This window comes from Crinia signifera, chromosome 3 (genome assembly GCF_055691185.1).
Source record: "Crinia signifera chromosome 3, ASM5569118v1, whole genome shotgun sequence".
In the NCBI taxonomy this organism is placed as follows: domain Eukaryota; kingdom Metazoa; phylum Chordata; class Amphibia; order Anura; family Myobatrachidae; genus Crinia; species Crinia signifera.
This window is the reverse complement of record NC_139219.1, coordinates 201,186,199-201,210,420: the sequence shown is the minus strand read 5'-3', so window position 1 is coordinate 201,210,420 and position 24,222 is coordinate 201,186,199. Positions and strand designations below refer to the sequence as shown.

Genomic DNA, 24,222 nt, shown 5'->3' with positions numbered 1-24,222 from the left:
TTTTGGCCAAGAAGGGCCAGCAGGGCCACCGAGAGTGGTGGGTGGGAAGCGGGAACTAATTACCTGGGCCCGGGCTTGCTGGAGGGGCCCTAATCCCCCCTTCCCCCTCCGTCCCTCCCGGGCAGTAGCAGCACACCTACAGCATACGCTGTGCTGACAGCAGGCTCAGCATGAGCATCTCACTGACAGCGTGAGAGCTCATGCTGAGCCTGCTGTCAGCACAGCACATGAGGGGGAGTGTTTATTGTCCCTCCACCTCAAATTTAGAGTGTTTTTTTCACCCACATAAAAATTTTGGGGGCATGGCCTAATGGTGGGAGGTTGCCACACCTCCCGTGATTAGGTTACACCCAAAAAAATTTACCTGGGCCCAGCATACCTCTCTGCAGCCCTGCCCACCAGTGTCTAGGTGATTTCATCAGAAGGGTCCATAATACTACTGTACATTGGATATAGATTTCTTAGTCTACAACAAGTAGGTCAGCAAGCATTGGGTCGACACCATTAGTTCAACATGGGTCAGGGTCGACATGGGTCTATGTCGACATGGGTCAGTGAAAACCCTGTCAACCTTTTGACTGTCGACCTTGCCCAAGTCGACATAATGCTTGTATTGACCTAATGAACTGTTGACCTAAAGCCATGTCAACCTTGACCCATGTCGACCTAGACCCATGTTGACCTTGACCAATGTTGACCTAATTGTGTCGACCCAATGCTTGTCGGCCATCATGTTGTAGACCAAATGACCATATCGCACTACATTTGAATCCAGGTCACAGGACCCCAGAAATGCTGGCGAAAGCCAATTAACCAGGGCAGCACACTAGTGAGAAACTAAAGTGTTAGTGAACTAATAAAAAATAAGTGAAAGCTAGGAGATAAAAGGTGTTACACAGAAAAAATGGTAGAAAGTGTCAATTATTAGATCTCGAGTGCTGGCATTCCGATCAAATATTTGCCTGGGCAGATTAGGTCATGGGATGGAGTGACGGTTAGGTTTAGGCACTAGGGGGTAGGTTAGGTTAAGAGGTGGCAGGTTAGGTTTAGGCTATGAAGGGAAAGTTAGGGTTACACACTAACAAAGTTAGGGTTACACAGGCTATGGGGGGAGGGTTATGGTGCAGGGTAGAAAGGTCATGGCTATGCACTAATAGGTAGGGTAAGGGTTAGAGGGAGCCTGAAGGTAAGTATACTTACCAGACATTTCATCAGGATGCCGATGTTGCTCTTCAGACTGGTGGCATCCCACCCCCTTCATCCATATGTATTCACACCATCAATCAGACATTAGTGGAACTACTTTGCTGTGGAAGAATGGAGGTGCTTGCCTTTTATATAATTACAGACATTGGAAGGCCCACTGCCATATCCTCATGTTATTTCTTTAAGATAACACTCCAAAGTCAAATATAAATGCAAGAGTGTCCAAATAAACAGGGGTAACAAACATGTTCTTGATACATAACTCAAGTGCCAGAATGCTGCACATACTGTAGTGGTAATGGGGCCTATCAAAAACATTGCACACACCTACAGTACTTTAGGCCCTTAAACTAAATAAACAGAGTGAATCTTCTGATTAAATCAATACTGTTATCTCTGCTAATCCAATAATCTAGGTTAGGCACGGCGGAGATGGGATTACCCAACACTTTCACATATTATTTGGTCCAAGATTCTGAATAGTATACTTAATTTCTCTCATTTACAGATGTTGTGCATATTTACATCCTGTGGCCTTAAACTCAAGCAGATGTTTATTGTTCATGTTTTAGGGTGCATATGCTTAAAAGTAAATCATCACTTTTTAATATCATTCTTCATTTCTTTTTTTCTCCTGCTTAATAGAGAAGAAAATCACGATATTCTGACCTTGACTTTGAAGTAAGTTGATATATTAAATAAATAATGTTTCATATTGCAACTAAATACATCCTCAACACTTTTTTCATTTGGTACTGTACCTACAGTATACTTAGTAAATGTTTCTTTTCAGAATGGGTAGTAATGGGTTGTTTTATAATGTCAATTGTCCAGTACAGATGGGTCCACTGCCATCTATAGTACACCGGGACATGGTCGCGTGAGCATCTCACATGCCGCCAATGGGGCGTGACAGCATCACACACACCTCATTAATGCTGTGCCCCACTGCATCGTGCACTCTATTGAGTGTGGCTCCATCTGTATATATGGCTGCACTTTACACATATAAAATATGGGGTTTTATTATATATAGTTCTGAAGGGAGATTTCTTTTAAGATGAAATTATAAAATGACATTTTATAGAAACTGTTCCTTTAAATTGAGTAGCGTGTTTCTCATATATTTCATCTATACAAAAATGTGTCTCTCTGCTACTTATGACAATACCAAGCAGTATGCAGTATTTATATATGCTCCCTGTAGTACTGCACAATAGGGAAGTAACCAGGATACCATCATTCTAGAAATAAGAAGCATAGTTGTGAGACATTGTAATCCGATTCGAATTCATCCCAAGTGGACATAGAATTGCTTATTTATGACCAGTAATAATGACAAAACTGTTTTATTAATTGGGGAGGGTTCTTTGGCTGTACTGTATATACAAATGTAATATATTCATTTAGCAATGATTACCAAATTATCTGAATCTATCCCTTACCTTTCAAATTGAACTACTGTATATATATATATATATATATATATATATATATATATATATATATATATATATATATATAGTTGCTGAATACATTTTCAAGGAAGGTGCTTGTGGTTGTAAGACATCTAACACAGGGCCTGATTCAGATGCAGTCACTATACTGATGCAGCAGCGATATTTAATGTGTGACAAAACTGCGAGACAACGCAATTGAAACAGCCACCCACAAGTGAACATAGAAACCCACCAAAGCCATCACAGCTGGCTAAGCAACTGTATACTTTATTGCAACTAAAATGCAGATGCGAGTAACCTTGACTCCCTGAGTGCCTCCTTGGGCATGCAAAATGGCTGTGGTGCCATGTTTTATGCATACGAGATCACAGTCACATGCCAAGTCATGCCGTATTACCAAACCCTCAACAGCCTCTTCATGTCAGTCGCTCTGCAACAGATTCCTCCCTGCGTGCAGCATCACAAAGATACCTTGGTTTGTGCACACTGTGACTGTGATGCTTTTGCAGCCTGCCAATTGATGAGACCCAAGAGCATCTGAATAAGACCCACAATCCTTCTTAGCTCATAAACAGGAAATACTGGAATGAATATACAAGTTTACTCGGTACTTGTGTAGTTTCATGGCGGCAGTTACGTAGTTTAGGTAGTCGTGTATTGAGAATAGCAATACAGTAATATGCTAGCTATGTAAACTACGTAAGTGGCTCTGGAACCCTGAATATATACAATGCTTAATATCCCCACTATCCACGTCATACCCCCAGTATCCACGTCAGCGTGGAGTTGATTTTATAAAGTGTGGCGAGTGCAGCGAGCCACCGAGCCCAAAGCGTGGCAAGCGCACCCGGATATGCAGGGCTCGCTGCTCTTTCCGTGTTTTGGGCTTGGCAAACTTTATAAAATCAACTCCACATCGACGTGGATACTGGGGGTATGCCGTGGATAGTGGAGGTAGTGGGGGTGAAATGACAGGTCTATACTTACCCTTACCAGGTCTATACTTACAATCCCAGCTGACTCAAGGCTGTAATCCACGGGCACCGCATCCCCGCTGAATCCTACTGTGATCCACGGTCACTCCCCGGTGGCAGCGTTCAGTCCCCCTCCTCCGGCATTCCTGCCGGACGCTGTATGCAATTAGCGTAGTGCCGCTGGGGGAGCAGGGAAACCATGTGATGTGTCGCCAGCGGCACCACATACAGCATCCACCGTGAATGCCGGAGGAGGGGGACTGAACGCTGCCACCGGGGAGTGACTGTTGCTGCCGCCTGGGAGTGATTGGGGATCGCCACCAGGAGGAGGGTAAGTATAAACCACAACACCCACCACCCTGCTCCCAGTGCTGCCTCCTGTAGTTCCACGGGCTCTGCTGACAACGTAGCGTAGCCGGCCGCCGTGAAACTACACAAGTACCGTTTACTCTACACTGTGTAACCCTCAGATGATTTCATATATTTCCATAACAGGTACACTACAAATGCAGGATTTCTAGAGGGGGATATCCAAATATTTAATTTTAGAGCAATTACAGCCAGCCCATGAAGGAAGCATAATTCCAATATAACAAGCTTCAGTTCTTATCAGTGATTTGTGTGGATGGTGCTGTGAGGTGTAGCACTGTGTTTCATAAAGGAAACACTGTAGAAATCACAATTAGCTACAGGGGGAGCCAGTGGGAGATAATGAGCATTTGTAGCAGGGAGATATGCACACAGAACTTGTGAAGTGATCACGTTTGAAGTATATGGAGTGAATGCACATTGCAGGATGGTAAGCCATGCCACGACACATACGCATTGCTGCATGGCCACACCATGCTACAATTCACAGCAACACATGAAGAGGGCACTTCTGTATAATCTGCCTTAAACAAATTAATACAGTACGTCAGACATAAGATGGCCAAATAATCATGGTAAGGCATCAGATTCTCTCTCTGATGTATTGATAGAGCACTCACTCGCAGATTTGGTAGGACAATCTGTTTTGCCTGGTGATGTGCAGCAGATGTATTCCACCCTTTATACTGCATGCAGTGGTGCGGAAAGGGGGTATGCTCTTTACCTAGGCCTGTTGTAGGGACCCGGAAGGGTCTGGGTCCAACTACCCTACCCTTATCCCTATTTTAGACATCGGCAGTAAGGAGAGAGATTAGACTGCAGCAGCAGCCTCTCGCCACTGCTCAGCACACACACTGCAGTGTGCTGCGCTGTACCTGCCCCCCCCCCCTTCCAGAGCAGCATCCCCACCACCATCTTCTCCTCAACTGGCACCCAGTCACTTAAAAAAAAGTACAGAGCAAAAGTGCTAGCCACACCTCCATGATTTAGCCATGAATTAGCCATGCCCCCACAAGTACCTGGGCGCAGCAATGGCTGTTGGTGCCACTGATTGCCTGTAGAGATGTAGCCACGCTCATTGTTACAGCATTCCAGCCCCTCGTGCTTGTTTTACACCCATAGTGCGGAATCGCCACACTGCAATATCTGTACTCAATGTGTTTCTATGAGCTGCTGGAGCAAAATAGACACATGGGCATGGTGATGGGATTGCACCAATCATCATGGGAGCATACCCTCCAACATGGCCCATTCCATTAGGTACAAAATGCTCTGTTCCTGGACTTCCCTGCCAGTGGCAATTGCAGATGTGAGGCAGGATGTGAGCACAGTCCAATATTGAAAAAGGCCACTCCAAATATCACTGTCCTGGACTCACTGGCAGTTCATGTGATCTCCCCCTAATTGAATATTGGACTGTGCTGGAGTCCAAGCTCTGGAACTGGCACTAACAGTGAAGTCCAGGAACAGAGCATTTTGTACCTAATGGAATGGGTCAGGTTGGAGGGTATGCGGGAGTTGCACGTGTTGATTGGCGTGGCAATGATGAGCATGGTGACATCTGCAGTATCTGCTGGCCATGCTGTGGGGAAGGGGGTTTCCCAAGCAACTGGAAAGACCCCTGCATTTTGCTTATTCCATAACATTCCTTCTTAACAATATCTTCACCAATATTTTAGTATTTCAAAGCTAGAATAGTACACATTGTTTCATTTAAATGTTTCTTTATTTTCCGTGCGGCAACTCCTGTTAATGAGTATTATCCATATCACCTGACATAAGTTACAGTTAGTATATATACAGTTGTGCTCATAAGTTTGCATACCCTAGCAGAATTTGTGAATTTCTGGCCGTTTGTCAGAGAATATGAATGATAACTCACAAACTTTTCTTTGACATAGTGGTTGGGTGAAGCCATTTATTGTCAAACAATTGTGTTTACTCTTTTTAAATCATAATGACAACAGAAACTACCCAAATGACCCTGATCAAAAGTTTACATACCCTGGAGATTTTGGCCTGATAACATGCACACAAGTTGACACAAACGGGTTTGAATGGCTACTATAGGTAACCATCCTCATCTGTGATCTGTTTGCTTGTAATCAGTGTATGTATAAAGAGTAAATGAGTTTGAATACTTTTCAAATACTGTATTATTTATACTGATTATGAATATTTACTGATATGCGTCTGAGGTGGATTTTGCCCATCCTGTGTTCGATGGTTGGGTGATCCCTTTTTTTGCCCTCCATTCGAAATGGGTGGGTTGTGTCCACTTTTTATAGTTTATTGTTTGGAATGTTTTTAATATTATTGGCGGACCCCCGGAGGTGGCTTTAATCTATGCTAAGCACGCCAAAATTAACTAATATTTCCCTTTAACAACTAAAAACTACATATATCCATTAAAAGGCTTTTTCCTGCATATAATATTGATTTAAGGTGTAACTTTGCTGCTGAATTTTAAAATAAAGTCAAGGATTGCCACTGAAATGAACTATTGATCGCGGCATTTATTATAATATAGAACACTCAGCATATATTATGCTGGAATGCATTAGCCATTTGGAGTGCAAAGTGGAAGCCAGAGCCATCGGGCGGCTTCCAGTTAATTGGTACGCAGATCCTAAGGAAACGGAAGCAGGTGGATCAAGCCTCTTCCGCTGCAGTGGAATGCACGATGGAGTGCGTACTATCCACTTGTATTCTACTATGGTTCAGTTCCAAACAGGTGAGCTTTGAATAATTATATGTTAGAATATTAGGTGATTGGCTAAAGACTTAGCAAGAGGTGGTGCTGCATGGTAATTTAGGTCGGCAAAGAGGTGTCTGCTTCATACCTGCTTCAGGGATACAGGAGTTAATTTGCCGTGTCTTGAAAAAAACATTGGAATAACACAAACAACAACAAGTATGTGGATGGGGCAAGTTGGGGAGACTTACTAGCATGTATACAGACATGAGACTGTGGGGATAAATTTACTAAAATTGTAGTTCTCTTAAAGATTGGGTGTTGCCCATAGCAAGCAATCAGATTTTATATATTATCTTGTAAAGGTGCTAAGTAGAATTTTAATTGGTTACTATGGGCAGCATCCAATCTTCAATAGAACTCCCATTTTAGTAAATTTACCCCTGTGAGTCAATTTGAGTTCTGCACTCAAAGAGCGGAAGTACACAGTCAGATAGTTGGTGGAATTAACAAGAACATGAAGGACTCTGTCCTTGATAGCTTCCATGCTAAGATCATGGGTGAAGTGTATGGTGAACTGGAGCGAAGAAACAAATCAGGGGATGAGGGAAGATGGGAGATTTAAGAGAGACGTCTGTAGGCTATAAAGGCTGACAGCAAGTTCCAAATATAGATCTATTATTTTTGTAAAGGTAATATAATATACATTTATTTTGTCCTAAACATAGTTTAATTAATTTTATTTCCCTATAAAAGTAAAAAGGAAAAATTAATTTGTAGAGTGCAATAATTGATGATAAAGTTTGGTCCTGATGCAGTGGTCTACAGCGCAACATCTTGTCCAACAGTAGACAAGGCTGATTTACTTGAAGAAATTATCTCTAAAACCTATACACATTCATTTACAGTCTTTTAAAAATGACCTCAATGTTAGCAAAATTTTGAGCAATGCTTACCAATGTTTATAGCACGATGGTTGGCTTTAAGTCACCTACACCTTTTATTAAATACATGTAAATTAGGTCTTGGAATATTTCTATGTAGGATTAAAAAATTGGAACTAAAATGCTCTAGTCGTAGATTCAGTTTCATATTTTCCTGAAAGATGACTCTGCGACAACCAAATCAAGAAACCTATGTCATGATGCTAATTCCACCTCTCTATTCAGTTTTCAATGTATTTACTGAGTTGCTTAATATTTAAATACATCAATGAGTCTGAGTTAAATGGATCTAATAAATCCAGTTTTTGGACTTTTGTATATGAGAGTCTCTGAAAATGTAAAATATGTATTTCTCAATTTGTCTGCAACTACTAATAAGTCACTCCTATTCAGCAGAACAGAACTCTGAGAAGCTATATGCCACACATTTGAGTCATTGCTTATCAATATGCACACAAGCTTCTCATGTTCAGGAAAGTAAGCTTCTGGAAATGGGAATGGCATTAGTATTTAGTGGGACAGTGTATGTAATTGGAATTTCCCAGAAGTATTTTTTTTTAAATGAAGTCTCTTGTTTGTAAATTACCCATAAAGAGTATCTATAATATCTACTTAATAATTCTCATTAGAGTCTTTTATGAAGCTGCACAACTAAAGTGATACAGCATATATCGCATTATGTAATGTCATGTACCCAATATTGCCTGTTTCTATGGGTAAGCCGCATACAGCTTAAGCAAGTATATTGAGATGCTCATCTCTGTAGAGCTCAGAAATCATGTTATTTCTGCTGTGAAGTGTTCAGTAGATTCCATACTAAATGCAGTTTGAACTTAGAAAACTGCCTCATATTTTACTCCTTTAGAGCATATTATTATGTTCTGAGATTACATATTTAAATGATTTTCAAGAGATATTAAATGTATGGAGTATTCCTATTATAGCAGAACCTAAAACTAGAGATGTGCAGGTTCTGATTTACTCTGATTTACTCTGATTCCAAATCAGAATTTTCATTGGCAATCAGCTGTCATGTGATTTGGGATAGCCAATAAGATCTTGCTTTGAAATCAGAGTAAATCAGAACCTGAACATCTCTACCTAAAACATTGTTTTCCTCCTCTTACATATAGGCAGGTGAATTTGACCCCGTTTCCAAGTGTGTGTGTGTTGTGGGGGGGGGTTCTGCATATGCGCCAATATGCACATGTGCAAACTCCCTGTGCTAACATCTTTGGCAAGTATCACACTCACAGAGGCATTCGAACGGACAGGGACTGGCTGCAGGGGAACGCCCAACATTTTAAGGGTCAACGACCATCGAATGATTTCTTTCCAGAGCGGCCGCATGTGAGGGGATGTGTTTGTGTACACATCCCCTTGCATGCTACTAAGGTGATTCAGGCTGCAGGAGGGGGGGGGGGGCGTTCGGCGGCGTGATGCTTACCACTTCGCTAGGCTGTGAGTATACGCAGCCTAGCGAACAGGTATGAGTAAGCCGTGAGTACTTTGGCAGCCCCTGTGTAACAAGCTTGTGATGACTAGGAATTTGTCTGCAGTTTTAATTGAATACCTTGGGCAAGATTCAGAGCCACATGTAATGCTGATGTTCACAGAGGTAACCATTTTTTGCTATTGTTCGTGCATGAAAATACTAAAAAAAAGTGTGACATACAGTGACATACAGTGTATCCAAAATGTGCAATTTCTGTTGAGATATGTGATATCAGAAATGTTTTAGAAAAATGCTCCTGTATATTTTTGGGTGGTGTCTAGGAGGTTAATAGACTGATGGGCATATTGGGGCATGTTATGAGAATGTCATGGGCATGTTGCATTTTGCATAAAGAGATGCTTAGCAACTGTCATAGAGCTGGTGCACACTTGGTACTAATGGTACAATGGTACTAACAGTTATGGCATAAAAGGTGCACCACGTTTATTTAGGCCCCTCATGTGCCAAGCACAAATACCAATGTAATAGAGCATTTAGCATTTAAACTAGATATTCCTTGGAATCCGAGTACACCCGATTCGCGGCTCAGGTGTCCCCCCCCCCCCCCCTTACTCTGATGCCATTGTGAGGCAAAGTCAGGTTTCCTGTGTCAAAATCTTTGAGTCTGTTTAAGGCTCCATTTCACATTGAAACACGCGTCTGTGTGGCTGAACACTCTGCTGTGTGGATCACTGGCTACTCCACAGACTGTGGGGTCAATGGCTGTGCACCGATACTAGTGACTGTGTATAATTATATAGGGGCACAACACCCTGTACTCTGTAGTATTATAACATTCACATTGTTTCAAATTTATGATTTTAGTGTTACATATGAAATATTGAAATAACAGATTTTATCCCTGTTTGTTTTAAGTAAATCAATATTTACGTCTTGTCAATTTACAACAACGGTTAAATCTTACTGTATTTTATTTCTGATATATAAAACATTATTTTTATGTGACACCAATCTGTAACATTTTCTGTAACAGGGAGCAGATGTATTAATGGTAACATGATAAAGAGGTAATAAAGTGGAAGGTGATAATGTGGTAATGTACCAGCAAATCAGCTGTGTTTGAAAAATGAAGTCAGGAGTTGATTGGCTGGTGGATTATCAATTTCCTTTTTATCCCCACTTTATAACTTTACTAGGCTTAATATATCTGCCCCTGAGTACAATAATGTTCTACATCTCTACATGCTATCTTCTTTTTCCTAAATAAGTCCTGTTGAACTAGAATTGTAGAGAATAGTGTACTGTACTTAAATAGTTACTTCAATTGAGTACCACAGAACACCTTGGTTTTTCACTAAGTCTCCTCAATAGTCTGCCCAGCACACATAATGATGCACATCTACCCTGTCTATATTCAGCAGCAAATGCCACAAACAAGGGGAGCCATAGGTAAGTGGTCAAATCTGTATAGTTTGGACCGTGGGGATCTGTAAATGTCACTTTGGAAGTGACTTCCCTTATTGCTTGTAATGCCTCTAGAAATTAATTTCTGGTACTTATGTATTATCTGGGCTCCCATGTTAAATGTACCCCATTTTTTCATACCCCTACTATCCAACTACGCATGGAGTTGATCTTATATAGTGTGGCGAGCGCAGCGAGCCACCGGGCCTGAAGCGTGGCGAGCGCAGCGAGCCCCGCAAGGGGACGCGGTCTCATGAGAAAAACGGGAGCCCAGATATAACATAAGTACCGAATTTCTCACTGCACACTTTAAATAAAATAAGATACTAAAGAATCATCAGAATGCCACCTCCAAATCCTCAACATTCATAGCAGTACAAAACCTGGATAGGTATGAACTATAACAGAAGGATCACAAGCATTGTTAAACAGTAAAGGCCCCCATACATTAGTCCGACTTGTCCTAAGGACAAGTCGGACCTGATTTCCCCCTGCAGCTCCCCGGGAGGGGGACACACGATTTGGCACTTGATGTGCCAAGTTTTGCAAATGATACATCGCATGCGATGTATCATTTGCAACTCCCGGGGAGCTGCAATGTGGAGCGAGCAGGGGGGCCGTGGACATCGAGGTGGCGGGCGGGGGATGCTGCAAGGCGGCTGGGGGGACGGACGCACGCTGCTAGTAGTGCGGACGCTGCGGGGGACACAGGCAGCAGTAACATAGAGCCGGGCGGGGGGAGCCGGGAGCTGTCAGTACTGAAAAAAAAAAAAGCCCATACAATGAATGGGCAGCCTGTGATTGGCTGAGCGCTCTCTCAGCCAATTGCTGACAGGCTGAGAGAGCGCTCAGCCAATCACAGGCTGCCCATTCATTGTATGGGCTTTATTTTTTCAGTGCTGACAGCTCCCGGCTCCCCCCGCCCGGCTCTATGTCACTGCCGCCTGTGTCCCCCCGCAGCGTCCGCATTACTAGCGGCGTGTCCCCCCCACCCGGACGGAGCATGACAGCTCCCTGCTCCGGCTCCCCCTGCCGCCCACTCCCTCGCCGGCGTCTCCCGCCCCCCTCCCTCGCCGGTGTCCTCAGAGTCCCCACGGCTGCACATAAGATTTATCTTATGTGCAGCCGGTCTGACGTCCCAAATATGACCCGATGCGCACGGGACCGGTGTCAAAACCTGCGATTTGGTCCGATTTCACTGCCCAATCCAACTGGATCGGGTGAAATCGGGGCCAAATCGCATAGTGTATGGCGGCCTTAACTCAGCTTCAGGCTGGCAGGGAAGGACAGTTGTCTCCAAAAAAAAAACCAGACACCCCCCCCGGCCCGCACACACACACAACCATTCACACCTACATCTAGCCCTACGCCAAAAGGTTAGAGACATCTGTGTGCTTAATATATTGGTGAAAGAGCCCTGAAACCTTAACCATTATACCTCAATTTTGCACACACACAAAAAACACATCATTCCAATAAAACCCTTGTTCCCTACGTAATTAAAATATATCTAATTTAATAAGAAATTTAAGATCTTTTTTAATTAATCTTAGCTATAATGTCAATATCTGCCATAAAAATATCTGCACACTCTGAATGACTAACATATGCCGGTCTAATCACAAGTGTTTTCCAACACTTGTACAGAATCCATGTCAATTTACAGTACAAGAGATAAATGGGCTGGCATTTAAAAACTGCCCCCTAAAGAGGTGGTTTATCTTGCTTTTTAAGGGGTATTTAATCCCCGCCACTATTTTCGCCGGGCGGAAATAGCAGCTGTTTCCGACATTATTAGGTCAAATTTAATTCCACCTGTTCAGTGTGGGCTCCATTCTTCTGACTGATGGAATATATTCCACCAGTATGCACAGTCCCGGCATTGGCAAAAACAGGTACTGATTGTTGGAAAAGGCAACGGATTCGACAATCTAATGGAACTTTCCGACAATACAGAATTGACTCCTTAGGGAGGTTAACCTGTTGTAGGCGAGTCCAGGCCAGGATTGAATACTGTTGGTCGCTAATTCCACCTAGTAGAAATAGCAGCCCTAAATCTTTACAATAATTTAACCCTACAATATGAAGACTGATTTCTGTACAAATCTGCAAAACAAGGGACAATGCAAATGTTCATGCTCATACTCCATATTTTGTCAAGACTTCCTAGGCTCTGTCTGACTCTGCCCCTCTATGCTTGTGAAAATTGAAACTCCTCCACAAATTTTGTCATCTTGCTCCCTAAACCTACTGTGGATGTCCCAATGGTTATCAGAAATATTTGTGCAAATTGATATTCACAGCAAATCCAAAGCTGTTTTCGTACTGCTAACAGCTGCTTTGTATATTAGATATACTACTTTTAGTTTGGTATGTCAGCTTAACCTAGTGATGGGGCATGCTAACTCATGTAAATGTGAAGCTGTAAAGTATATTTGCAAGAATACAGCATACTGTAAATTGTATAATATATTTTTATTTCCTCTTTTTAACCCTTTGAGTGCCAAGTGAATTAGTCAAAAGAGGTGTGAATATTGGCAAGCAAACATTGTATTCATCATGATCACCTGTAATGTTTACCTTAAAATAGAAATATCGTCTTTTTTTACACAACATTTTTTATTTGAATTTATATAACAAATGTGAGCGAAGCTGTCATTTTTAGACAATATTTTGGATATCTCTCACAGCGATGTTGACACTTTTAGCAGATATTCTGCGCATCTTTCACAGAGATGTTGACACTCAATGGGTTAAGCTCTATAATACTGTGTACAAGGATTATATCCGGCATTAAAATGCCAGGGACTGCAGCATTCTCACCATTCTCAATATTCTCACTGCTAGGCAATTTCCCGGGTGAAGAAGTTCTACCCGGTAATTTGCCTTTTAACACGGGTTTTTATGCAGTGAGAACGGGTCAACCCATGTCTGCATACCCGTATCTCACACACGGGTAAAAAGAAGGGTTTTACCCGTGTATGATATCTGGGTATGCGACCCGTTCACACTGAAAAAAAAACTGTGGTAAAAGGCAAATATCCGGATCGACAGTCTAGACCCGGGAATTTGCCTGCAGTGAGAACGGGGTTTAAATTATGCAAAAATATGAAATCAATTATAATGCAGAATTGCTTACATAAATTGTACACTTGCCAATGTATGTCAGGGATTTCTTAATTGCTAAGGAAAATAAAAGGTATTCAGAAAAACAAAAACAAATGTTATCAATAGCATATACTGGCGTCAGTAGAACAAAACATTGTTAACCTTAACAACATTGACACAACAATGAAGACAGTCAATTATTTCAGATTGCATTAGATTTTTGATCTAGTCATATAACTAGTCTACTATTTAAACATAAAATTCAGAGACAAAAAGCAATATATATTTTATATATACTATATATATATAGAGAGAGAGAGAGAGAGAGAGAGAGAGAGAGAGAGAGAGAGAGAGATACAAAACAACACACTGTAACATTTGAAGAAGAAAAAACTGTTACAAATGCCAAGAGTGAACAATGAATAATCACTGTGGATCATTTTATAGAACTGCAGTACATTCTTTAACAGACTGTTCGCTATGGCAACTGTTGCTAAGGTTCCTAAGTGACATTCTTTGCTTCAATGCTGCATGTGAAGATGGTGATTGCAGAATACACTGCAGATATCTAAAAAAAATAAAGGTCTTGCATCTCATCGAAATACTATGTAAATGATGTTTTAACAAACATTTTCTCAATTATTAAGACATTGAAAATGTCCTGCACATATTTTTACTTCTAGTAAAATACAAATAAAAAAATCAAACACAAAACAATGGATTTTTGAACAATAAAGTAATTTGATTGCATCTTACGCATAAAAACACAAACACGGAAACATAGAATGTGACAGCAGATAAGAGCCAATTGGCCCATCTAGTTTGCACCTGAATTATTCTTTAGATAACCTTAACCCTATTTGTTCCTAAGTTCTTTGTAAGAATATCCATATGCCTCTACCAAGCCATTTCACCATTGGTTTCCTTGATGAGGTCTGATCTATACTGCTGATTGTTCTGGCTCTAAGGTATGTGCATAATGCAGATACTGTAAATACATGAAAAAATATGAAAACATAATGTAAACTTTTCATAAAGCATTATGCACTTTGAATCATAAAACAGAAATAGAATAGTCTATAATTTATTGTTAATCCTGTGATACTGTAGACATGATCAATCAAGGTTATTATATTTAAATGGTGTCATAAAGATCAGAAGGATATTGCTAATTGACGACTAAAGGATCATATATATATATATATATATATATATATATATATATATATTTTTTTTTTTTTATATATATATATATATAGTTGGCAGGCTCTTGAGAAACAAATGCTAGTGTAGGACTTGCAGTGAAATGGGGTCCCTTGGCGATGGGCTGCAAGCTTAAATGCATTGATCAATTCATGAACTAAAACCCCATTATTTATTTGATTAATTGTATACTAAGGTGAGTTAGTTCATTATGGAGAGTGTTGAGTCCCGGTATTTGTATGTATTAGAGCATGTGGTCACAGGCCACTTTCACCCCAACCTGGGAATGGCGAGTGCTGTTTGCACCCCATTCGCAGGGATGGCGAGTGTTGTGGTACTCTGTATGTGTGTATATATATATATATATATATATATATATATATACACACCATTTGCTTTGAGCAGGCTTACTAGTAGTGGATAACATGCCAGGGTTGTTTGGGATGGAATCTTACTACAGCCATCATGGTCTCTACCAATATCCATTGTACATATGGTAGAAATGAAAGGAGTAAACTGGAGAACTATCAATAAAGCCAGGTTCTAGGAGTTGAGTGGGAATAAATAAATGTGTAATCAGGCAAGCCAGGATCAATACCAAAAGCTGAAAAGGACACATACACAGAATATATGAGACCATGTACAAAAGAAAATAAAAGAACATGACCTTAAAACTGTTACCAGAGAACAAAGCTCCTTGCCACTGTGTGCTGTTGTGCCAATAGCAGCTTTCATTCATCTCAGGTATACCCCAGGACTTTGTATTGCACTAGGAATGCTGGTACTGAAATAAAAAAAAAACAGCAGCAGCAACAACAGAACAAAATACATACAGGCACAGGCATGGCTGTAGCCAGAAATTGTTGGTCTTGTAACAACATTTTAAAGACACCCCTGTCCAAATGCTTCGAGAGAGGCTCCTCCCTGCAGCAGTTGTTAATGATTGCTCTATAATAGTGCTCTTGTTCATTTTCTGAATTATAGTACAGTTGTTCCTCCGTTAATGTTATATCTACAAAAGTGCCTTATTTTATTTAGTAGTGCCCTAGATTACATTCACATAGTCACAATGTAGGGCTGTCAGTCAGTGGCGTAACTATAAAATGCCCGCCCCCAACCCCCCCCTTCCGCTGGATATTATGGAAGCGCCCCCCTCCTAAAATAAATCTCCTCACAACCGTGCCTTACCCCTCAAATGTGCCATCTCTAAAATCTCTCCCTCTGGCTCCAACACCTCTGTCTCAGGCCAGCCCGGCCATCCACCCATCCTGTACACAGTAGCCAATAGCTGGCTCTATGTACAAGCATGTAAATCAGGTGGGGGGATCAGTATATAATGGCCCCGCTGCACCCGTGCTGCTGCTGACTTGCCTCCGTTAATCAGCCAGCAGGCAGCCTCAGGCAGTAGCCTGTTTTACCTATACTTTATTTAATATTATCCTTAGCCCTATATGAAGTGGCAGTCTACCCAACCCTCTGATCTCATTTACTCAAATAAGTACTGAAATACATAAAAAATTGTTTCAGATGCTTCCTGTTGACATCCCCTTTTTTTGTTTTCGTTTTATTTGACAACATTGATTATTTGTCATTGACTATATAAGTATATTAATACTATTGCATTACATCTGAACAGCTAATTTTATTTTACAAAATAAAAACATCAATTGAATTTTGCTTGGTGATCTCCTATCAATCTCCCATCAATATATTAATTAAATAACGCCTATAAAATTGAATTACTTGTGTAGTGAGATGAATAGAAAACTTTCCTCTTTGTCACATGGTTGTGATTACACTCCCATACTGGCTGCTGCATTGTGTCAGCATGGGAATACTGAGCTCTACTAATACCAGTGCTCTTTCAGCTGAAAAAGTTCTAGTAGAAAAAGCACCAATTCCGATTTGTTGTTGTTCCACATGATTGTAGGATTTCCTGAAATAAAAACTGGGCATATCAAATCAATAGATTTCCTGGGGCTTCCTACATTACAATCGGAGGTGTTTAATTAAACTAATTAAGTAATTCACAATCACTTCTCGGTTTGAATAATACTTTCACAGAATGCATACATGCTGATTACCACAACCTAATTGGGTCAATTAAAATTATTTTTTTCCTCAACAGTCTGTTTAGTACATGAATTTAAAAAAAAATCATCTGGCTGTAAATTTGCAGTCTGGGCGATATTCAAATGACAGTATATGCATATGGATCTCAGTATGCATGTGCAAGGCCATCCGGTGATAAAGTCCAGCACATTTTTTTATAACTGAATAAGTAGTTGGATCAGCGATTAGCTGTAAATCCATTCGCAAGCAGCTCACCTTCTAATGATTTTTTCATTGTGTGTAGTCTGTGAGCAGCCAAGGACTTACTCGGTTGGGCCAATAGGAGGAGTCTGATCGGGGTTGTAGCCAACATCACATGGCTTCCATTCAAATGCCTAGGGATGCCTGCGTTTTCCCTGACACTCCAAGGAAATGTGAGGTCACCACCCACACACGCTATCTTCCTGTCAACTTGCGTATGGGCAGCGATAAAAAAGTAGCAGGATTTTATCCCAGGATGGCCTCATGCATGCACACTATAATCCTATTTAAGAGCAATCTATCAATAATCTCTTGTGCTGCAAATTTGCAACAGTGTGATCAGGTCTGAATAACCCCCAAGACCAGTAGAACTTCATATTAGTTTAAGGGGTTTGTAGTTAAGTTGCCGACAGGCGGAATACCGATTGACAGAAACCCCAAAACCAAATGCCAATGGACAATACAGTATACCGACATATACACACCACTGACAATGGCAAATAAAACAGACAGGGAGAAAACACTTAGCCTTGTTCATACTTTTCCACTCCAGTGTGCATAGAGGGAGAATATAATAGTGTGCCGAATGCAGTGAGACACCATGCCCGAAGCATAGTGAGTGCAGCAAGTCATGCAAGAGGACGTGCTATACTAACATGATGTCCATATCAACATTACAACATTATGATCATATCAGTATATTGACTATAGGCATTTCAACAGTCTGTATTAGTTATGTGTTGGGATATTGACTATATATACCCTGCCAGTATAGCAGTGTTGGTCAATTCATTGTCGGTAATGCAGTTGTAAGTAAATCATACTGATCCCGTTTAAGGTGTTTGATTGTATATGGGTTGTCTTTCTGATTGATCTTTTACACACAACATAGGGCTAATGTAAGTGCCAATACTAATGCTGTCTACCACTACTGTATGTGATAAAACAGTGGGTCTAATTCAGATCGCATCAGATCTGAGACTCATGTCACAAAGTACAGTACTTTTTGCATGCTCCAAACCTGTACTGAGCATGTACACAATGTCGTAGGTGATCCAATACTGCGCCCTAAGACCCAACACAGATCTATGCATGATTGGGCAGCACAGACAGTGTAACTGCCATTACTACCTCACATCGCTGAGGTCATGGGTTTGATGCCCACCATTGCCCTAACTGTGCAGAGTTTGTATATTCTTGCCGTACTTGCGTGGGTTACCTCCAGGTAGTCCGGTTCCCTCCCACATTCCAAAAATATACTGCTAGGTTAATTGACTTCTAACAAAATTAACTCTAGAATGTCAGTGTGTAGACTGTAAGATCCGCTGAGGTACGGACTGATGTGAATGTTCAAATATTCTCTGTAAAGTGCTGCGGAATATGCAAAATAAATAATAGCAGTGTTTAATTTTACCAGGTGTGTCTTGCTACACTACCTTATCTGTACAAGTAACAGCAGTGATACTTACTCCAACCAGATCTTAATCAGGCTCAGTGTATGGTACAATTGTATATATGAAAACTTGTATGTTTGTAATTTTCTGTTGTGTGATTTCATACCCACAATATATTATTAGCATTTTTTGGTTTGTATAAATGCATTAATATTAAATATAAATCTCAAACATGTTAAGATCACATATATACTTTAAATCAGATGAATTGTGTATTTTAATTGTTATATTGTTTATAATTCACATAATTTGCATCTAACTACCATAGTACAATAGAGCAGTGGGTTCTGCATGACCTTGCTTGGGGGAAGTAGGTCACTTTATAAGGTCTAATGGCTCAAAATAAAGTGATTTAAAGAATGCAATAATTTAACTTATGTTTCATACCTGCTTCTCAAATTATTTTCAAAGCTATAATACTAAACTACAGTATATAGCCACACAAACTAGTCTTACTGAATAGTAATGCTTATATTTTTAAACATTAACTTTAATGTTTGCCTAAGATGAAAATACAGAAGGAATTTAGTGAGTACAATGTATGGCAGAAGAAAGAACGCTTCTACGGAGGAGGCCCATGTGCTGCCTCCTACCCCCTGGCCCCCTCCTCTCTGCCAGCCGCAGCGACGCACCACACAGTGCAATAGAGCATGAGCACTAGAGTGCTCACACTCTACTGCACATATGCAGACCTCAAGAAAAATGGCAAAGCAACCATTTTTCCAGACATTATCGACATGCTGTGCCTTTATTACAGAAATCTGGAGGAGTGAGTATTAACTAAATGGGTGCAGTATGTATGGTGTGCACCCCTCTGGGACTCAGGGGCTCGAGTGCACAGTGCACATTGCATAACATCTTTATAATGTAGTATTCAAGTACACTAGGACAAAGTCTGGAACTTGATCTGATAGGGAGTTTCTCCTATTCCCCTGTTGGCCAGTTTGACTCTAGATATGTACTCTGGAGTTTTTGCTCTCTACGGCCATACCCACAGTAACCCCAATAGATAGCAGAGATAGAGCTGAGCATATAGCACACCATCTGGTCATGTATATGCAACAGCAATATGCAGAATAATGCAGTTGTCTCCCAGGATCTGAGTACTACACATTCGCTGCCCTCATCTCTTGCCGAACACACACTACTGAAAACATATATACCTTACTTTTTTATTTTATTTTGACAATAATAATGACCTACCGTATATTAGTTCCAATACGCCACAAAGGGATGGACCCGCAGCATCACATTTTTACATTCATTTATGCCTAAATGTTGTGGAGCTCAAATAGGAAGCAAAATCTGAGAATCTAACGGTGCTAATACTATTGGGAAAAATAAGTATAAGTGTAATCAAGGAAAAGCAGAGCAGAAATGTGCTTATTTAGTTACAGTGGAACTGAGTTTGGGTCTCTGAACAGTTGGTTATTGTGGTGCTTGGTGGTAAATAACAACATTTACGGTACTTAAATTAGACAGTCTAATTACTGAATAATTAATACAGTCTAGGTTATGTAGTAAACAAACTTGCCTTGACATACATATACATAAACTTTTTTTGTGTTTATACTGTACACTACTACACAAAGGGCCCACTGGGGAATGTAGTGTGTAGGAGCCCTCATTTAGAAAATGTTGCTAGTCTACAAGGGTTGGGGAGAGGCTAGTAATTAGAGAGTGAATGGTCTGGGCACATTGATATACATATACAGTATACACACACACATATATATGTTGCCATTCACCGGGAGGGTGCTTGTGCCCAGAGCCCTGCAACACCCTCCGCCGCCTCCTGGAGGGTCCCCTGATGCCTCCCCAGCAGCCTACAGCCCCCCCCCCCCCCCGATCCATGTCTGTCTCCCTGAAGTGAAGACTGTCAGGGACAGCTCTCCCTGCTGCCGTATTGATGGGGAAGCGCATGCATCTGAGATGCTTGCACGTCCCCATCAGATGGGGTGCCTCTTCACCAGCCTGCACCAGCTAAGGGAATTGGTGATTCCCTGCACTGGCTGAGAGTTGCTTCCTCTGTATATATACAGATGGAGCAACTCTCAATGGAGCTGCTCCTGGCGATAGAATCACCAATCACTTCCCCGCACCAGCCGACAGAATGGGGCTCACGAGAAGCGCGCCCTGTTCTGTCATAGCCCTCCAGTAACTGATATTTATATATTCATCTGTACCTTAATTGAGGCTCTGATTAAGTATATCAATCTGAATATTAATGGTTACAAATAAAAAATTGGCATTCAGCAAGTTAAATAAACTGTAAAATGCTATAATAGTGTATACCGTATATATGTATATACAGTAGAATAAACTTGACAGTGAGATATAAAAAACTATGAATACCCGTGTCAATTGCAGGTGCTCAGTATCCGGGAGTGAAATCCCGGGTAGACCCTTTCAGACATACGTTGCATATGTCTGCAAGGGGTATTAGTGAAACGAACATATTGTAAAGTGTCTGGTTTTTCTTTTATTGCTCTGTCCTTGATGTCACATCAAGAAAATACATTCAGTAGCTCTGTTTCAAGTTATACAATAGTGATAATGTGATCCAAATTCATCCAGTAGATGTTGTGTGATGCTGGAATGTATAGATACGAATTCCAGATTTTTCTTTTTTCTTCATCTTCATTCTACATACTTCATAAAAAGTCCTTAAAAGTTTATTTTAAAAAACTTCTGTGTACAGACACAACTCTTACAGTATATGCAGCCTTATAAACTAAATTGTTGATATGGGGGACTAAGGTTTTCCCTATTTTAAACAAAACAAATTATCTAAAATATGAAAACATGACAAATCAAAATGATTGTTTTTGCACTCATTATGTAATCATGAATAAGATTTGCATATTGATATTTGGAGAATATTTATAACGTCTGTTCATTTTAATTATATTGTAATAAATTTCATACTGTAAAAAATGAAACTATGTCAAAACATTTATTTATTTTACAGAAGGTCATGCATACTAGAAAAAGGCATATGGAGCTATTTCAGGAACTAAACCAGAAATTTCAAACTCTGGACAGATTTCGGGATATACCAAATACTGGATGTATGGTAAGTTTATTTGTATAAAAAAGGAAAAAAATCCAGATACAAAAATATATGCTGTTTAAAGAAGTTATACTGCTGCAATTTAAACAATTCAAAGTTATGCAGGTTATATTTCTAGACAACTTTTAAGAAGGTATTTATTGTCTAGATTTTATGGTCAAAATGTATTTAGTCATTACTGATTCATATCCAAGTCCTATTCAGTATAAATCTACAGAAATCATATTCAATTAGCAAAATACACATGATCTCCCTACTTTATAGGTCCACATTTTTATTAATAAAAAATTTAACTTACATCCCATCCAGCTATGAGCCTGATTCAGAGTTTATCATAAATGCTAAATCTTTCTTAAAGGGGCAAAACCATGCAGAGAGTGCAGAGAGAGATAGGTTTGGGTGAATTATTTTGTTTCTGTTCAGGGTAAATACTGGCTACTTTATTTTTACACTGTAATTTAGATTTCAGTTTGAACTCACCCCACCCAAATCTCAGTCTGCACATGTTGCATTTGTTCCACCTGCAGTATACATGGTTTTTGCGCATTTGAAAAAGATTTTGATTTTGCGATCAACTCTGAATCAGGCCCTGTGGGGGAGATTCTCTAAGCTAAAAATGCGGTAAAAACCCCGTTATCGGGGTTTTTACCGCATTTTGGGATGCTGTAAGCATCCCCCGCCGGGTTACCGCGGCGGGGGGCATCGCCAGAAAAATCTGGCGATGCCCCATAGAAGCCATTGGGCTTCTATCGCAACCCTCCACCGCCCTGCGCCGAACCCCCGCCGCCCCGCATCGCCCCCTCCCCCCTCACCTGTGTCCGGGCAGCACAGCGCAGTGCTGCCCGGACCTGTGACCTCCTCCCTGCACTGATCCTCTTCCGGGTGCAGGGAGGAGGAGAGCCCGGCGCAGCAGCAGCAGCGCCGGGTGTGGGAGGGAGGGGAGAGCCGCCGGGACCTGCTGGGACCCGGCGACTCTCACCGCAAAGGACAGCTCTTAACGCAAGAGCTGTCCTTTGCCTTATTTATCGCTTATGTTACAGCATATGCGATAATTAAATATGCGATGGGCGGCGAAGGGGGGCGGAGATTCTTAGAGAATCTCCCCCTATGTCTGTAAAAACTAGCCTCTTCTAGATCATTAATGCAGTATCACTAAATGATTGTAAAAGCCACCTATATTCTTTGTCTAAATGGTCACCCCACTAACCAGGGGGTATTAACACATGATTCCATATCTATTGACCAGTTTAACCATTATCTTCATCATCAACAGACGATAATGATGATTAGCATCATTATTATCATCTGTATTATTTTTTTATTGGCAAAGTGTCACAATAGAACTCAGGATACAAACCAATAACTTACAATTACATGAAAAAAAGGTAAAGTTGCCCCTGAGTAAATTAAATGAACTCTCTAAAAGTTGGGTTCATCTCTCCAGGCAGTTTATAACCTAAGGCAGAACACCAGTTCTATTGGGGTTTACAGGTACAGTACAGTGCTACACTGTTCGTTGGTACAGCAATTAACCATTCTCCTCATTTATTAATGTAAACCTCCAACCCTGCCCCCTTACTCTCATTCTAGAGATTTTTAGATACAGGTGTTTTGTAATGTATAATGTCTGCTCCAGAAAAAAAATCCAACTATGAAGTCAGGTTCAATTAGACATGATCTCCTGGCCATAGATCTCTCTGTTCTCATATCAATGTATAATTGTATCTGATTTCAGCACATGGATACATCATGTGAAGCTGTTCATGTTACTGTTCACTGCTAATTAAATATGTCATAAGAAATATAAAAAATGGATCAACCTAATCTTATATCTAGGACAATATTAAAATGAGAGGAGCTAAAATTCTTGCCTAACTACTGTGCTTCAAGTCACAGTGGCATGGCCTTGTAGCACAACCTTGTCTTTCTCTGTATGCCGATGTGCACAGTACCAGAAAGTGGCACTGCTTTGACAGGCTTTTGTGCTGGAATGGCCTATCTGGCTATCTGTCCTCCTGGTATTTTCCATAAGAGCCAGATCTGCATCCTGACCCTGCAGACAGATGCAGAATTTTATCTGATTATGGAAAATGGAAGTACCTCTAAATAGCTTTGCTTTGTGTGAATATGTTGATTACAGAAGAGAGGCAAAAACCTATCACGATGGACACAAATCCACTGACACACTTAACAAATCAGCCTAAAAGCTGCTGTTGTCAGTTTCAGGGATTTTGTAAGAATATACTCTTGATGTGCTTGTGTAATCTATGTTAAGGAATATTATAGTGTCAAAGTCTAAATTTACTCAGTTGTTTTTTTTTTATTTTTAAAGCTTCCCTAGGAAGCTACAATAGTTTTCCTGCAGTGTTTCCTTGTTAAATGGGATTTCTCTACACAACAGACTTGTGGCAGTGTGTTTTCTAAATATAAACATAACCCCCTTGCCATATGTATTTAGTCTAATTTCACTGGTTGTGCTGGACAATGGCTTGGCCTGCCAAGC

The 24,222-nt window shown here is 40.6% G+C and overlaps 1 protein-coding gene across 4 annotated transcripts in view; it reads left to right on the top strand.

Moving 5' to 3' along the window:
* Positions 1-24,222, top strand: part of ADGRB3 (adhesion G protein-coupled receptor B3) — an 811,989-nt gene that overhangs the window by 786,298 nt on the left and 1,469 nt on the right. For all 4 annotated transcript variants that reach the window (XM_083177264.1, XM_083177265.1, XM_083177263.1 and 1 more), the window contains 2 exons: positions 1,852-1,887; positions 21,618-21,722. In XM_083177264.1, the coding sequence (XP_083033390.1) occupies positions 1,852-1,887; positions 21,618-21,722 (141 nt within the window). The remainder of the gene's footprint in view (positions 1-1,851; positions 1,888-21,617; positions 21,723-24,222) is intronic.